This window comes from Phyllobates terribilis, unplaced genomic scaffold, assembly GCF_046119375.1.
Source record: "Phyllobates terribilis strain yellow unplaced genomic scaffold, ASM4611937v1 Scaffold_3__8_contigs__length_932513732, whole genome shotgun sequence".
Classification (NCBI taxonomy): Eukaryota; Metazoa; Chordata; class Amphibia; order Anura; family Dendrobatidae; genus Phyllobates; species Phyllobates terribilis.
The window spans coordinates 321153492-321171552 of record NW_027362763.1 but is presented as its reverse complement, the minus strand read 5'-3'; the positions used below and the strand labels follow the sequence as shown (position 1 = coordinate 321171552).

Sequence of the window (18061 nt, the reverse complement as noted above, 5' to 3'; positions counted from 1 at the left end):
CTAGCTCTGAAAAAATATTTGGGCTTCTAGCGGTGTGTGGGACTTGGTCTATTAGTCCATCTATACTGACTTCCATCAGGTTGCAAATTAAAAATAATTTTTTTCTGCATCTAGCTCTGAAAAAATATTTGGGCTTCTAGCAGTGTGTGGGACTTGGTCTATTAGTCCATCTATACTGACCTCCATCAGGTTGCAAATTAAAAATAATTTTTTTCTGCATCTAGCTCTGAAAAAATATTTGGGCTTCTAGCAGTGTGTGGGACTTGGTCTATTAGTCCATCTATACTGACCTCCATCAGGTTGCAAATTGAATAAAAAAATTTTCTGCATCTAGCTCTGAAAAAATATTTGGGCTTCTAGCGGTGTGTGGGACTTGGTCTATTAGTCCATCTATACTGACCTCCATCAGGTTGCAAATTAAAAATAATTTTTTTCTGCATCTAGCTCTGAAAAAATATTTGGGCTTCTAGCAGTGTGTGGGACTTGGTCTATTAGTCCATCTATACTGACCTCCATTAGGTTGCAAATTAAAAATAATTTTTTTCTTCATTTACCTCTGAAAAAATATTTGGGCTTCTAGCAGTGTGTGGGACTTGTTCTATTAGTCCTTCTATACTGACGTCCAGCAGGTTGCAAATTGAATATAATTTTTTTCTGCATCTAGCTCTGAAAAAATATTTGGGCTTCTAGCGGTGTGTGGAACTTGGTCTATTAGTCCATCTATACTGACCTCCATCAGGTTGCAAATTAAAAATAATTTTTTTCTGCATCTAGCTCTGAAAAAATATTTGGGCTTCTAGCAGTGTGTGGGACTTGGTCTATTAGTCCATCTATACTGACCTCCATCAGGTTGCAAATTAAAAATAATTTTTTTCTGCATCTAGCTCTGAAAAAATATTTGGGCTTCTAGCAGTGTGTGGGACTTGTTCTATTAGTCCTTCTATACTGACCTCCAGCAGGTTGCAAATTGAATATAATTTTTTTCTGCATCTAGCTCTGAAAAAATATTTGGGCTTCTAGCGGTGTGTGGGACTTGGTTTATTAGTCCATCTATACTGACCTCCATCAGGTTGCAAATTAAAAATAATTTTTTTCTGCATCTAGCTCTGAAAAAATATTTGGGCTTCTAGCGGTGTGTGGGACTTGGTCTATTAGTCCATCTATACTGACCTCCATCAGGTTGCAAATTAAAAATAATTTTTTTCTGCATCTAGCTCTGAAAAAATATTTGGGCTTCTAGCAGTGTGTGGGACTTGGTCTATTAGTCCATCTATACTGACCTCCATCAGGTTGCAAATTGAATAAAAAAAATTTCTGCATCTAGCTCTGAAAAAATATTTGGGCTTCTAGCGGTGTGTGGGACTTGGTCTATTAGTCCATCTATACTGACCTCCATCAGGTTGCAAATTAAAAATAATTTTTTTCTGCATCTAACCCAGCCAATAGTTTTGGCCTAATACCACAGTTTGGCCACTCAGCTCTGCTCGGTTACCATCCATTGTTTTTTTGTGCAAACAACTCCAGAGTTGTGAATTAGTTAACCACCAAAATGAGTGGAAAAAGGCCTGCTGCTGGTGGAAAGGGGAATAGGCGTGTTGGGAAGGGGAAAAAAGGTTGTGTCCGTGGGGTAGGTGTTAAAGCAACAGTAACATCTGCAGAAGAAAGACCATCTTCCAGCCAAACTAAAATGTCTACTTCTTTTAGCGGACAATGTGATAAGATCCCTTTCTTACGGCCACGCCAATCGCTACAAATTCCAGATGAGGCACAAAAACAGCAGGTGCTTCAACGGATATCAAGTGCTCCTTTAAGTGGGCTCTCCTCCACATCAACTTCAACATCACAAATACTCCAGTCCTCAAAGGTGTCACCCAAATCGCACTTGCTTCCTCACAGCTCCCAAATCTCCAGCTGCCCGTCTGAGTATGAGGTAGAACAGATGGTTGAGTCTGCAGAGCTGTTTACTCATACTATAGCCTGGGAATCAGAGGTCGACTCCAGCGCTTCTGTGAATCCAGACGAGGAAATGATCTGCACTGATGCCCAGAATCTTTATGAGTCGGATCCAGGACCAGACGCAGAAGGTTCTGACCATAATGTAGACCCTCATTCCCAAACTGTAACTCCTGTTGGTGGAGACAATGAGGAAGACGATGATAAGACTCAAATACCTGATTGGAGCGACAACTTTAGTTTTTTGTCAGGGCAGGAACAGGTTGGCTCTGAGGACGACGGGTGTGATAACGCACAGGGTGATGATGATGAGGTCGGAGATCCCACTTACTGTCAACCCACAGTCAGCCAAGAGATGAGGTCAGCAGAGGAGGTGGAGGAAGATGCTAGTGACGACGAGGTCAGGTTGCGCCTTCCTGGACAGAGACGTAGTACTGGAAGCACGTCAACAACTGCATCCTCAAACACAACTCTGCCTCTCACCACAAGTCGTGGTGGCTCTTCAGGTCGCATGGGTGCTAAGCCTTGCATAGCCTGGGCATTTTTTCAGATCGATAAAGATGACCCAACTCGTGCTATCTGTAACATTTGTCAGCAAAAGCTAAGTAGAGGCCAAAAAATACATAGTTTGAGTACTTCATGCATGAACCGGCACATGGACATGAAGCATAAGTTGCAGTGGGAAGCTCAGTGTGCTACAATGCGGTCTAGCCGGCCGGGCCAACCACCGTCTGCCATATCTTGTGCATCCGCGGCCTCTTCATCCTCTGTGACTGGGGGGACAGCAGTCACACCTGTTTTGGGGCGCAGACCTGCCACCTCTTTACCCGCAACAGCCAGCGTGATTGGCAGGTCATCATTTTCTTTGGAGGTGGTAACACCAGCTGGTCTTGAGCGCTGTCCGACATCGATAGCACCACCTTTGGATCAAGGCAACCTAACATGTCCGCCTGCATCTTCCTCACAGACCGGCAGTTTGCCGGGGACACCCTTATCAACCCCGTCTAAGCACAATAGCCAGCCCTCGGTCCCTCAGATGTGGACAAGTAAAAGACCATTTCCTCCTAGCCATGAGAAAGCTAAGAGGTTGAATTTCACCATCTGCAAGCTCTTGGCTACAGAAATGCTGCCTTTCCGCCTGGTGGACACAGAGGATTTTCGAGACCTTATGTCCGTCGCAGTGCCAGATGCCCAGTCGGCACTACTTCTCAAAGAAAGGTGTGCCTGCGCTCCACCAGCATGTCGCACACAACATCACCGCTTCTTTGAGAAACTCTGTGTGTGACAGGGTGCATTTCACCACAGACACTTGGACGAGTAGGCATGGACAGGGGCGTTACATGTCGCTGACTGGGCACTGGGTAACTATGGTGACAGCAGGACAAGGGGCTGCTGTCCAAGTCTTGCCGTCCCCACGAGTTGTGCGTCAATCCTCTTTATGTCATTTTTCCTCCACTGCTTCTGCCTCCTCAACCTCCTCTCGGTCTTCCACCTGCACCCAAAGCCTGTCTGGTCATGCCACAAGCTTTCTAACTGCGCAGAAGGGATCCTGCACACCTCCTTACTATGCTGGCAGTAGGGCTCAACGTCATCAGGCGGTTTTTACATTGAAATGTCTGGGAAATGTGAGTCACACAGCTGAGGAGTTGTGGTCAGCTCTGGAGAACCAATTTCATGAATGGTTGTCTCCACTGGACCTGAAACCAGGGAAGGCCGTGTGCGACAATGCTGCAAACCTGGGTGCGGCCCTTCGCCGGGGCAATGTCACACACGTGCCTTGTATGGCTCACGTGTTGAACCTGGTTGTCCAGCAATTTTTAGCCCACTATCCCAGACTAGATGGCCTTCTGCAGAGGGCACGGTCGCTGTGTGCTCACTTCCGCCGTTCGCATCCCGCAGCTCAGCGACTTACATCTCTACAGAAGTCGTTGGGCCTGCCACTTCACCGGCTAAAATGCGATGTGCCTACCCGGTGGAATTCAACTCTGCACATGTTGCAGCGACTGTGGCAGCACCGACAAGCCCTGGTGCAATACGTTCTGACGTATAGCCTGGGCCAACGAGATTCAGAGGTGGGGCAAATCACGCTGGAGGAGTGGTCTCAGATCAGGGACCTATGCACCCTTCTGCACAGTTTTGAAATGGCGACGAAGATGTTTAGTGCTGACGATGCCATTATCAGCATGACTATTCCGGTGATTTACATGCTGGAGCACATATTAAACAGAATTCGGAGTCAGGTGGTGGCACAAGAGGAGGTGGAGGAAGTAGAGGAGGAGGAGTTGTATGCGGAAGGGCTAACATCTGCAAGGTCCAGACGGTCGGCAGCACCAGGGCGGCAGGCATGTGAGGGTGGGGGAGATGATTTTACCAGGGCGCATGGTAGCAGCCAAACTAGTGAGGAAGGTGCAGGAGCCCAGGAAGAAGTGGAGGACGAACTGATGGAAGACTCATCAGATGAGGGAGACCTTGATCACATTTCTGTTGTGCGAGGTTGGGGGGAGAGGACAGAGGAAGGAAGCATGATTGTTACCTCGCCACCAACACAACAGGGACTTGGTGCTCCTGGATGCGCAACACACATGAGTGCCTTCTTGCTGCACTACCTGCAACATGACCCTCGAATTGTGAGAATTAGAAATAATCCTGACTACTGGGTTGCCACACTGTTAGATCCCCGGTACAAAAGTAAATTTGCAGAAATTATTCCTGCCATAGAAAGGGATGCACGCATGCAGGAGTATCAGCAGAGACTGTTGCAGAATCTTACATGTGCTTTTCCACAAAATACCAGTGGTGCACGTAGTGAATCTCACAGTTCCAACTTGCCAACCGTGGTCTGTATGGAATTGTTCAATAAAGGGCCCAAAATTAAGATAACATAGATGGGATAGGTCTCTATGAATAGGAATTCCTAAGTATTTGATACCCTGTGAGGGCCAGGCAAAGGGAAAGTTGGACTGGATGGAATCCTATATGGATTTAGGGAGGGAGACATCGAGGGCCTCAGACTTCGCTGCATTGATTTTAAAATTTTACCATGTAACAAAGTGATCTATTTCAGCCATAACAGCAGGGATGGATATATGTGATTGAGTGATATATACTAGGACATCATCAGCAAATAGAGAGCACTTGTACTCGGTGCCTCCCACCTCAATCCACCTAATATTGGGGTTATGGCGAATTGATGAGAGCAGGTGCTCCGTCACTAGGATGTATAAGAGAGGGGACAGAGGACATCCCTGCCTTGTCCCATTGGTGATTGTGAAAGGTGATGAAAATGTTCTGACGCACCCCCTGGGCCTTGGGACACCCGGAGCCGGACCCTTTTTGGTGGATGCTGGTGGTTGTAGTCTTCGTGGCGGCGATCCGGTTCCGTGGCTCAGGGCGGTCAAACCAGTGGCGGAACTATTTATGTGGTTTTGATGTTTAAATGTCCGACTACGCCACCCGTGGATTGCGGTCAGAGTGAACCGCCGCTACAGGGCAGACCGCTAAGGCTGGTGTTGTGGGTGCAGCAGAGCGTAGCATAACTCCCCACGGGAGGAGTATAGCCTCAGGGCAGTGTATGCGGAGGATGGGGGTGATGGTGCAGGGCAGCAGCAGTAACGACACGGAGTCAGTGATGCAGTTCAGGGCCTTTACTCACAGTTCTTATTATCCAGACCACGTCTGCAGGTAACGGCTGCCCACGTCGTACTGTGCTCACCAGGTGAGGGGCTCAGACAACTCCCAGATAACTTTGGAGGGCTTCACAGGACCCCCTTTGTGTGTCCTTTGTCTGGCCTTTCTTACCAACACTTCTGTCCGGCTGCCTCAGGCCTCCTCTTGGTAAACTTGGCGCCAGTTTCCCTGACCCTATGTGGTGCCTTCCTAGCGGGTGGAGCAAGGGGCTGCGCCACATAAAATGTCAGAGCCTCCGGTTTCTAGCTGAGGGTCGTTTCCTGCCTCCACTAGTTCGGGGACCGGTCTCCCCCTTTGGCCTGACCCCTCCACGCAGGTGGATTCGGGCGTGCGGTGGCGACTCGCCCGTCCGCACCCCTGGGATCCCTTCATTCCTCGTTCCTGGAGCCTTCTCCGTTCCTCTTCCTTCCTTCTCCCTCTTGCAGGCCTGGGCCTCTGTTACTAGGCCCGCCTCCGGAGCAGAGCTCATGCAGAGCCCCTGCTCCCTGCCACTTCTGCTCAGACTTCTCTGCACTGAACTAAGATGGTGCCCACCTTTTATACTCCCTTCTCAATGCACCCAGGAACTGCTTCCTCCCTGCTCCTGCACTGCAGGGTTCCCCTTCCTCAGTGTTACCTCCCCCCACTCCAGCCAGGGACAGGGACTGTCGTGCCCATCTCAGGGGCATATTGGTCGCCCTGCCCCACGGCAATGTGGTGTAATGCATGCAGGTGTCGGGTCCTGATCCACACTCCATCCTTATCTGAGAGTGAGATATCACACCTCTGGGTGAGGTGCAATACGTCTGTAGCAACCGAGCCCTCGGTGCTACAGTTCCATTTATCTTCAGCCTAGGTGACGTATTGTGATACAGGGCCGTGATTTTGGCTATAAAAGGGTCCCCTAGACACCTACCCCAAGCTTTTTAAGAGAATCATATATGGCGTGCCAGGAGACTCTATGGAATGCTTTCTCAGCATCCAACGAGAGTATCTACTTACAAATTTTTAACTGCATCTAGCCCAGGAAATACTTTGTGCCTAGTAGCAGTGTCTGCTAGTCAGCGGATTATCCCGGCTGTTAAGCAAGCTACACCACCTGTAGTTTGGACACTTAATTTTTTCAAAGGAAATGCTTCGGGACCACGGGATACTTAGTGAAGAGCATCAGGAGGCACCCCAAGGCATAGGGGCTGGGACTGGCACTAGGATGCCTTGCGGTGGACAGCCGAGCTCGATCCTTATAAAAGCTTTTTAACTGCAGCAGCTTTAGTGGACGCTACTGGAGCTGGAATTACGCGGCTGCTGGCATGAGACTTGCCCTCCAATAGATCCTTGTAAATGGATTTAAAGTGTATTCATTCAAATTAGAGGGACAATTTAAATTAAAAAGCTTAGAGCTGCCTCCACCACAGGGGGGCTCTCTCGACCCACCAGCGGACAGGCACCAGTATTGGGAGAGGGGGACTGGCCGTCAGGGTTCACCGCGGCTCTGGCACAAACCCGGCGACACGGAGGTGGCACGGGCAGGAGCGGACTGGCCGTCTCGGCTTCTCACTTTTTGGATTTTAGAAGGGCATGACATGCCTATATCTGTGTCTCCCCCTCCTTTTACTCCTCCACCTCTTTTCTTTTCGCATGACTATATGTACTTGTCACTTTTCCATGTGTTAGTTGTGTCTTCTGAGCAGTTTGTCAGCTTTTGGACACCTTTGAAGGTGTTTTCTATGTGTTTCTATGTGTTTTTGTTTGCCTGCCATTGGTTTTAACGGTGTTCGAAGGTGTTCGACGAACAGTTCGACGAACAGTTCGGCGAACACACGGGTGTTCGACGAACCGAACCGAACTCGAACACTACGGGGGTGGCTCAACACTAGTCATCAGTCCCAACGCCTTGCTGGTCCATGAGATGTACAGGTTGTCTCTTGGGCTGTTATTCCTAGCATCATGAAGGATAGGTTATGGAGGGAGACAGGGCTTGTAAAGCCTAAGTCCAGGATTCTCTGTACTGAGCATGCCCGTGACATGGCGGACCGTGATTCATGGTTTGGGAGTCAGCTGATCCGGTGACCTGGCACCGCCTGATTGGTCGCGGGTGACGTCACCATTGGTGCGACGGTGGGCAGGGCTTAACCTTTAAAAGGCCTGCCCACAAACATGGCGGCGCGCTCTGATCATTGAGCTGTGATGGTGTTGTGTGGACGCTTGGTCTCTTGGGCTCCACATGTGCTTTAGTTTCTGGCAGGCAGGTTTAGTGGAAATAGGCAGGCTTAGATGAAATAGGCAGGTATCTTCATTTGACAGTCTGGCTCCGACAAAGGGGTCGCCTTACACCCCGAGCAGTCTGCAGAAATCCTATTCGCGGTACCACCTGTAAGCCACGTGGAGAGATACTCCTCAGTCCGGTAGCATGCCGGCTGGGAGCACGTATTCGCCGGCGTGAGTCACACACGCATCTTAGCGCCAACCGTGTAGTCCTTGTGCTGCAACAGGACTACAGATACATTATTTATCGCACATCTCTCGTGCAGTTAATGGAGATAGTGCGAATCTCTATTCCCGTTCCGGTGTGCTGTAACACGGAGGGGATTGTTATTTAAGTTGGTTGTTTTACCTTCTCACCCGGAAGGTGTTCAGCCGCAGTCCACCAGGCTGCATCGTGGACCCCGGGTTCGGTTGCTTTCCATTATTTAATAAAGTTGTTTGCAACCGTCCCCCTAACAGTGTTCATGAGACTTTAGGGATCTCATTCACTTTGCTTGTACTGTAAAATCATGCATATTTTCAGTGTGCACATATCCTTAAAGCTAATTAGGCAAAGTCTTAGTGACTGAATAATTTATATTTATTTGGTGGCAGAGATTATAGTTAATGGGGGGCACAGTGCTGCTTATCACTTTATATTTTGATTGGTGCGTGGCTAATAGTATATTAATGGTGGGGTACATATCTGTATTCTGGGCCGCAGTGTGGGGGAGACACTTGTATCTATACAATGTATGTGACCTTGTAATTTTTAGGGCTGCAATGATCATTGTGACAAGATGTGTCGTGGCTGGAAGATGTCGACATGAAGGTCTGACCAGATGGAAAAGAAACAGCAAAAAACGACTCTAATCAGACAAGGCGTCAGCGTTCACTGGATGTAAATATTATTCTATATCTGTACTGTGTGACTTAGAGTGGTAATATTATCTGTGAAATCCCTTTGGCTGTATTCTCACATTCCTGTCATATGTCCGTATGCTGCCATATTTTTTATCAGATGGCACACGGACTCAGAGTTTTAAAGGTCCACTCACATATCCGTGAAATCATTGAACTGAGAATGGGATCCATGAGGGTCAGAAAATGTCCTGTTTTTGAGGTTCAGAATAGGACATATTCTATGTGTAGCATAGTCAATAAGTATGTAGTGTACTCACTTATTATATATAACATCATCCCTTATTACCTACCATCCTCTCTAGTAATATATGGTGCCTTCCCGTATTATATAGCTTCCTCTGCTGTTATGTACAGTGCTGCCCTTACATAGTGTATTCTTGTTATTTTTGTTATTCACAGCGCCCTCTCTTTATTACATAGTTCTCTCTTGTTAGATATAAAATGACTGCTGATGGAGCAGCCAGTGACCAGAAGGCCAGTCCATCAGCTCTTCCATGAGGAAAGAAGCTCTCCCATGCTCCATCAGCCACCATTGCATTATATATCTAACAAGAGAGGACTCTATGTAATAAAGAACAGGGCGCTATAGATAATCCGATATGTAAGGGACGGTGCTGTATATAACAAAAGAGGGCACTGTGTAATAAAGGACAGTAATATACTGTATATAATAAAGGAGACTATGAAAGATATATACAGTATGTGTGGCTATATATGTGTATATATACAGTACAGACCAAAAGTTAGGACACACCTTGTCATTTAAAGATTTTTCTGTATTTTCATGACTTTGAAAATTGTACATTCACACTGAAGGCATCAAAACTATGAATTAACACATGTGGAATTATATACTTAACAAAAAAGTGTGAAACAACTGAAAATATGTCTTATATTCTAGGTTCTTCAAAGTAGCCACCTTTTGCTTTGATGACTGCTTTGCACATTCTTGGCATTCTCTTGATGAGCTTCAAGAGGTAGTCACCAGAAATGGTTTTCACTTCACAGGTGTGCCCTATCAGGTTCAATAAGTGGGATTTCTTGCCTTATAAATGGGGTTGGGACCATCAGTTGTGTTGTGCAGAAGTCACACACAGCTGATAGTCCTACTGAATAGACTGCTAGAATTTGTATTATGGCAAGAAAAAAGCAGCTAAGTAAAGAAAAACGAGTGGCCATCATTACTTTAAGAAATGAAGGTCACCAGTCCAAAAAATTGGGCAAACTTTGAAAGTGTCCCCAAGTGCAGTTGCAAAAACCATCAAGCGGTACAAAGAAACTGGCTCACATGAGGACCACCCCAGGAAAGGAAGACCAAGAGTCACCTCTGCTTCTGAGGATAAGTTTATCCAAGTCACCAGCCTCAGAAATCGCAGGTTAACAGCAGCTCAGATTAGAGACCAGGTCAATGCCACACAGAGTTCTACCAGCAGACACATCTCTACAACAACTGTTAAGAGGAGACTTTGTGCAGCAGGCCTTCATGGAAAAATAGCTGCTAGGAAACCACTGCTAAGGACAGGCAACAAGCAGAAGAGACTTGTTTGGGCTAAAGAACACAAGAAATGGAAATCTCTGCTTTAGTCTGATGAGTCCAAATTTGAGATCTTTGGTTCCAACCACCGTGTCTTTGTGCGACGCAGAAAAGGTGAACGGATGGACTCTACATGCCTGGTTCCCACCGTGAAGCATGGAGGAGGAGGTGTGATGGTGTGGGGGTGCTTTGCTGGTGACACTGTTGGGGATTTATTTAAAATTGAAGGCATACTGAACCAGCATGACTACCACAGCATCTTGCAGCGGCATGCTATTCCATCCGGTTTGCATTTAGTTGGACCATCATTTATTTTTCAACAGGACAATGACCCCAAACACACCTCCAGGCTGTGTAAGGCTATGTGCCCACGATGCAGAAATGAAGCAGAAAATTTCTGCAGCATTTCTGCATCTCCCTGGCAGAAAAAAACGCATGCAGATTGTGCATGCGTTTTTCCTGCAGAATACATGCGGATCCACATGCGGGTTCACATGCGTTTCCGCATGCAGATTGACAAGCACTTTCCAGGCGATAGCATCACTTGGAAAGTGCTTGACAACTAGGTCACACTATATAAATCCATGCAAACAGCATGGATTTATACAGTGTGAACCATAAAAATTAAAACAAATAAAGCTATACTCACCCCCGAGGCCCCGGCGTGGCTGCAGCGCTGCTTCCTGGCTGGTTCCCGGCTGCCGGCATATCGCGAGACAGAGCGGTGAAGGGCCTGCGGTCACATGACTGTGACGTCACCGAAGGTCCTTCAGCGCTGCTGGCATTCAGAGAGAAGACGCCGGACAGGTGAGTATAAACTTTATTTGTTATTTTATTCTTTTTTTACAGGTACAATGGTACCCAGGTCTGGATGAGAGTCTCCTCTCCTCCAGAACTGGGTACCATCCGCACATAGAGACGCATAGAAGCCGCTTGTAAAAATGTACAGTCGCGGTTTCTGTGCGTCTCAATGCAAGTCAATGGCGGGAGTTCCGCTGCACTTCCGCAAAATTAAATGACATGCTGCGGATTTTTGTACGCAGCATAAACGCTGCGGAAAAATCCGCAGCATGTGCATAGAACATGCGGAATCCCCTTGGGGACCATGGGGTGCGGATTACCTAGCGTTTTACAAGCGTTTCCGCTGCGGAAATTCCGCAGCATAAACGCTTGAAAAACGCTACGTGGGCACACAGCCTAAGGGCTATTTGACCAAGAAGGAGAGTGATGGGGTGCTACGCCAGATGACCTGGCCTCCACAGTCACCAGACCTGAACCCAATCGAGATGGTTTGGGGTGAGCTGGACCGCAGAGTGAAGGTAAAAGGGCCAACAAGTGCTAAGCATTTCTGGGAACTCAAGATTCTTGGAAGACCATTTCCGGTGACTACCTCTTGAAGCTCATCAAGAGAATGCCAAGAGTGTGCAAAGCAGTCATCAAAGCAAAAGGTGGCTACTTTAAAGAACCTAGAATTATGACATATTTTCAGTTGCTTCACACTTTTTTGTTAATTATATAATTCCACATGTGTTAATTCATAGTTTTGATGCCTTCAGTGTGAATGTACAATTTTCATAGTTATGAAAATACAGAAAAAAAATTTAAATGAGTCAGTGTGTCCAAACTTTTGGTCTGTACTATATATATATATATATATGTATAGTTTTGTCGCTATAAAAAGAGGGAGGCTCAGAAACATTTCTTGCACAGGGGCGCTAGGCTGCTAGTGTCCACCCCTGCTGTAGGCATACAGTAAAAAATATAAAAGATCAGTTTCCTTTTATCTAAAATTGCATTTTCTACTTTCTTTTCCATTATGGAAAACCTTTCAGTGTCAAGCTTTCTGTAAAAAATGTATTGTATGTCGATCTAATATTTACCTGAAAACATCAATTTTGCTGTACCATGGCTGCTGCTGGACTATCAGAAATGCATACGTCTGCATAGCTATTGTGAAAAAAACATTGTACACCACTGAAAGCAGCATGGATGGAGAAATCAACTGTCCTGGTGGTCTATACGGTGCTAGTTTATCATATGCAGGTGTTGAACTCACTGCAAAAAATGATAATAAATGACATTTATAAGTTAAATATCTACTTTTCTACTATATTATAAAAAGTAGATGTCAATTGAGCATACAATAACAATATTTCCTAGTAGAGTAGCAAAATATATTTATATCCAGTAGGTTTTAAACCTCAATTAAAGGAGTTATCCGATATAGAAAACATTTTTTTAGACATGAAAATGCTTAACCCCTTCACACTGCGGCCAATTTCCATTTGTGTTTCCGTTTTTTTCTCCCCTTCTTCCCAGAGCCATAACTTTTTTACTTTTCTGTCCACATAGACATATGAGGGCTTGTTTTTTTGCAGGACAAGTTGTACTTTTCAATGACACTATTTATTTTACCACATAGTATACTGGAAAATGGGAAACAAGTTACAAGTGGGGATAAATTGTGAAAAAAAACACAATTTTGACATTTTGGGGGGAAATTGTTTTTACGGTGTACATATTGTCGTAAAAATGACCTTGCAGTATGATTCTCCTCATCAATTCAATTACGACGATACCCAACATGTTCAGTTTTTTTTATTACTTTAGTAGTGCAAAAAAAAAAATCAGAAGTTTGCAAAAAAAATTTTGGCGATTGTTTTACCAGTTTCATTTTTTGACCGATGGAGCTGTATGGTGGATTATTTTTTGCAGAATGAGAAGTTTTACTAATACCAATTTGGGAGAGATGTGACATTTTGATCGCTTGTTACAGCATTTTTTGTGGAACTGCGGCAACAAAAAAAACTTAATTTTGTCATTCTTGAATTTTTTTCGTTTATGGTGTATGGCAGGTCACGATTAATAATACCATATGCGTTTGAAAGATATCAAAGGCATATAGAGGTACAGTAGAGGCACATAGACTTTTATAGCTGCCATTCTACAGCTTAGTACAGCTCTTAGTTTGTTCAAAGCTATGGCCTGACATTGTACATAAGGTCGAAGCGAAATATAGGCCTAAATGATAAACTGTATATTAAATTGGCCTGGAGTCACTACATTAGTTAAATCTAAATATTAATTGATCTTCAAGTAAAATTATAAAAGTCAAATTATAAAATAGAATTTATAATGAAACACTTTATAATTCTTTAATTAATATTGACACCAACATGCACTTTTTATCTCAAACTGTTTTTTTTTTTTAATAGGATTGTGTTATTTGGTATATGTATAAAAAGAATTGGATCCAGTTGAATAAAACACATCAAGTGGGCTGCGCTGCTAGAGTAAACCAATTTTTCAACAATGATGATAATAAGGGTTTTTTATTCACAACGCATTTCAACACCGTACCGATGTCTTTATCAAGTGAAAGAACAAAATTTTAGTTTTTTCCGCTTGATGAAAACTCAGGTACGGCATTGAGACACGTTAAGAATAAAAAAACCTTATTCTCATCATCATTGTTAAAGAATTGTTTTACTCCAGTAGCACAGCCCACCTAATGTGTTTCATCCACTTGGATCCTATATTTCCGGGAGGATCTAACCACCAGTCATGGGGCAGAGGCTATTTTTCAGTATGCCTATATAGGAGTTGTGCCTGTCACAACTCCACCAGGAAAGCCTAACCAGAGTACCCACTCTCCCTCCATAGGGCATCACCCTACTGTGCACTCTTTTCCCCACATATAGATTTCTTTAAAAAACATTGACTTATTCACTTACTTGTTAAAAAAATTACAAACATGATTGCAAAGTCGTGAACAAGAAACTGGTTATTCCCAAATATATTTTGTTGCTGGAAGACACAAATAAACAAATTATTGTCATCTGCTCAACTACTATTACAGAAGTAAAAAGTGATATGTAGAGATATTTAATATAGCAGTTACCCAATAGAGGATTAAAGTGTTGATATACTCAATCAATCCAAACATAGACATGTATTTAAACATGCAGAAAGAGGTGACAAGGGCTGCCCTTCCTTCCCTGGAAAAGAAAAATAATATGGCTAGATTTACACCACGTTTTTGCATCCTATGGAAAGCAGCTTCTATTTTTATGATTAGAAAAACATTTAAAACAGCATTCATCGAGACGTCTTTCCAGTTGTAACCTGTTGCCATTGACTTCTGTTGCACAAAACACAGAATCAGCCAGGATCATGTTCTTAAGAAGATCAGAAGAAATAGATAAATCTTTTTGGTCTCCTGTGTAGGTCTCCTGTGTAGGTGTAGAATACCTATTGTCTAGCACCTCACAGCCAAACTGTTAGTGGCCCTGTAGCAACTTTCACAGGTGACGAAACTTGTGGGTAACTGTCAGTGCCTTCTCCCCGGCTGTCCTAACTGCTACTAATCATCCCATAGATTCCTGTATCAAAGAGACTATTGTATTACAATAGGGGTACTTTCAATTCTGACTCTTGTCTCCAATATAGAATTGCAAAATAATGTGGAATCTCAAAAGACATCTTTAGATCAAGGTGTTAGTGGCAAATTTTGTATTGCTTCATTTTTGTCTCTCTTCCCCATGGCTTTTTAAAGGGGTTGTCTGGGACTTTTCCATTGATGGCCCATCCTTATAATAGGCCATCGATGGGATTGCAACACCCTGTATCCTCACCAATCAGGAGTTCCCGTACTGATGCAGGACGGATTTACTGAGTTGCTGAGCTGTACAGGCAAGATTCACCAACGGTATGGTGGTTGCGGCTAGGTACTGCACATCCGCCACCTATTGATTCTTATAAGGGGGTATGTGCAGTACCCAGCTGTCGCCACAATGCTGTTGATGGAGCTGTGCTGTGCAGCTCTGCAGCTAAGTACATTTGTCTACCACTGGCACCGGGAACAGCTGATATGTGGGGGTTCCAGGTGTCGCACCCCCACTGAACAGATATTGATGAACTATCCTAAGGATATGCCATCAATGTAAGCGTCCCAGAGAACCCCCTTAAATTATACATACAGTTTTTTTTTATGTAGTTTTTATACTGCTGTATACTTTGTAATCTAGGATTGGACACATCTTATTCAAATAGTAACCTAATATAATTTCTTATAATACATAAGTAATACTTCATTAATCTCAGAATCATCCTATCTTTACTAATCAGTGTTAATTCAAAAATTGTTAATTATTTTTAAATAGTGTAATCATATGCAACAGAAAAGGAGATTATTTAAAAGCAAAAGCAGATTGAATAGCAATCCAAAGATTAAGCTTTTGCCTCAAATGATTTACCGATCACATATTCACGACGTGAGGTTGCATTGTATTTAACTTAAACAATGTTTTAGGTCAAAAAACTTTCATAAGGTAGGTAAATGCTGAAATATATCAAACTGCAATATGCCCCAAAGGTGGGACCTAGCTCTGATTTGTCCCTAAGCATACAACACAAAGAATTGCTATTCGTCGGTCACCTTGTATACAAAAAAAATTGAATAAAGAGCAATTAAAAAGTTATGAACTACACAAAAGTAGTAATAAAAACTACACCTCAACCTGAACAGAATAAGTCCTCTCTCAGCTCTATGGATCGAAAAGTACTGAATAAAAAGTACTTGGTCTCAGAATATGGTGACAAATATGGTAAGTAGTAAAACACACATCATCACATTCATACAGAACCACAGAATAGACATAATAAACATAATATGTCAAAAAATTTACCACAATAAACAAAATTGAGTGCTACATTTTTTTACATTGCCTAGTGTAGAATACACTCCAAAAATGTTATAATTAATATAGCAACACAAATCATAAGACAATTGCTTCTAAAAGCGTTTGCTTACTTGAGTAAATCTGGCACACACTTAATGTTAGTGACATGAGAGTTAAAAGGAGCAGCTACTGAGGCCTCTTCTACAGACAATGAAATTCCAGCATTGGCCATTTTCAGAGCCTAAAAGAACAACATAATGATTATCGTTACAATATCAAACCATGTACACAAAAAAAACTGTTTAGAAAAACTAAGTAGGCAGCTGTAGCCTGCACATGGCAAACCAGACCAAAACCTAGCCTGCACCATTAATATAAATTAATTTATCTTTAAAATAACTATTCCGAGTGAATAGACTCTTCTTGCTGTGCTATATGTTTTGACTACTCGGATGTCATCTTCCAGCTGCTCTATCTCCCCTCTCTCAGCATGAGTTTCACGGGCAAGCTGACAGCATGTAATATGAGCTCCATTTAACACAGTAAAATCAGTGGCAATAAATTGTGAATATGTTTAAAAAGGAAATATTAGATCATTAAAAACAATTATGAATAATATAAATTCCAACATTTGTGCACTTACCGCACAATCATTAGCTCCATCTCCACACATCCCCACATAGTAGCTGGAAAACAGAAAATGGTTGTTTTTATTGGCCTAATCCAACATGCACAAGTCAGAAGCAAGGATAAAATTAGGCATTAAGGCTCATTCAGAAGTCCATTTTCTTCATATGAGATCCTAGAGTAGACTACAGTGCGTGTCTGATCAGCGTAAAATGGCAGACACATGTGCGATATTAATCAGAGTGTCGGGTCAAAGTCAGCAATGCCAGTCTGTGAAAAACTGAGACAGTACCCGCTTGAAGAATGTGATGGTCATGGCCTGAAGAGTGCCTGAATATTTCAACCGTTATTACATGGCGAAGCATGCCCTTCAAAAAAACATAACAGTCTCCCTGAGTGACGCGTGATTTGCAATACAGTTAATGCTGCATATGTTGGAGCATCTCTACATACAGCGTAAAGTGGTGATTAGTAGTGAGAGAATATTTTGAAATTTGAATTTGCCACCTTTGCTGAATTTTTCCTAAAAATATGATTTGTGGTAATAAATCTGCCCCAAATCCAAACACTACAAAATCTCCAATTGCCCAGGAAAGACATGTATAACACTCTAAGGTATTATATGACTGTATTGAACCCCTTTTGAACTCTTTAACACAAACACAGCCTCTGTTATGTCCAAGTGACCTCAGCCTATCTAGCTAAGGGTAAATGGATGTTAACTGGTGGTAGCCAACAGCCTATTTAACACACTGCATTCAAAGACTTATTAAGCAATTTAAATTGTGAAAATTGTCCATAAATCATTGCAGATACCTGCCTTGCAGGTGTTTATACACAGGCAGTGAAAACGCAAGAAGCCGTGACTTTTTCATACAGTTTGGTGTAAGATGACAGCAACAGCAGTACATTATGGCATTGAAAAACACAGTAGGCAGCCAGGGTGAGGGTCTGTAGAAATGGCTTCAGCTCCTGATTACCACTGAGACCACTATCAATGAGCTGGATGAAGCTGTTTTTCTTTTCTTGGGAAATCTTCTTGGCTGCTCCTTGATTCGAACCAGTGACCTTTTGCTAGGGACCCAACCTATTAACACACTGAGCTATTAGGGAATGTGAGAACAGGTTGTATTTTGTAGTATACAGGAAGAAAACGATTTTTCCATCACCAGGAGCAAAACAGTAACAATGCAGTGACATAACAAGAATCCGCATAACTAATCATATGCAAAATAGTTGCAAATCAAATTTATTTATGAGATCGCCACAATGATTGTCTATAAAATGATGGTAGTCTCACGTTTGAAGCAGTAGTGGATGGTGAGATGTGGAGGCTTATATTCAAAAGTTCAAAACATTGTTACCCTTTTGCTTGTCAGTGTAGGCCTTTTTCTATTCTTATGTTTAATGAGCTGTGTGCTCTGACCTCTTA

At 43.5% G+C, this 18061-nt stretch overlaps 1 protein-coding gene across 1 annotated transcript in view; it reads right to left on the bottom strand.

Moving 5' to 3' along the window:
• The window catches only part of LOC141259318 (probable cation-transporting ATPase 13A4), a 153266-nt gene that overhangs the window by 27659 nt on the left and 107546 nt on the right, over window positions 1–18061 (bottom strand). Inside the window, exons 22-26 of the mRNA XM_073675072.1 lie at window positions 16646–16688; window positions 16134–16243; window positions 14223–14319; window positions 14056–14128; window positions 12202–12376 (exon numbers count right to left, since the gene is read on the bottom strand). Coding sequence (XP_073531173.1) covers window positions 12202–12376; window positions 14056–14128; window positions 14223–14319; window positions 16134–16243; window positions 16646–16688 — 498 coding nt within the window. The remainder of the gene's footprint in view (window positions 1–12201; window positions 12377–14055; window positions 14129–14222; window positions 14320–16133; window positions 16244–16645; window positions 16689–18061) is intronic.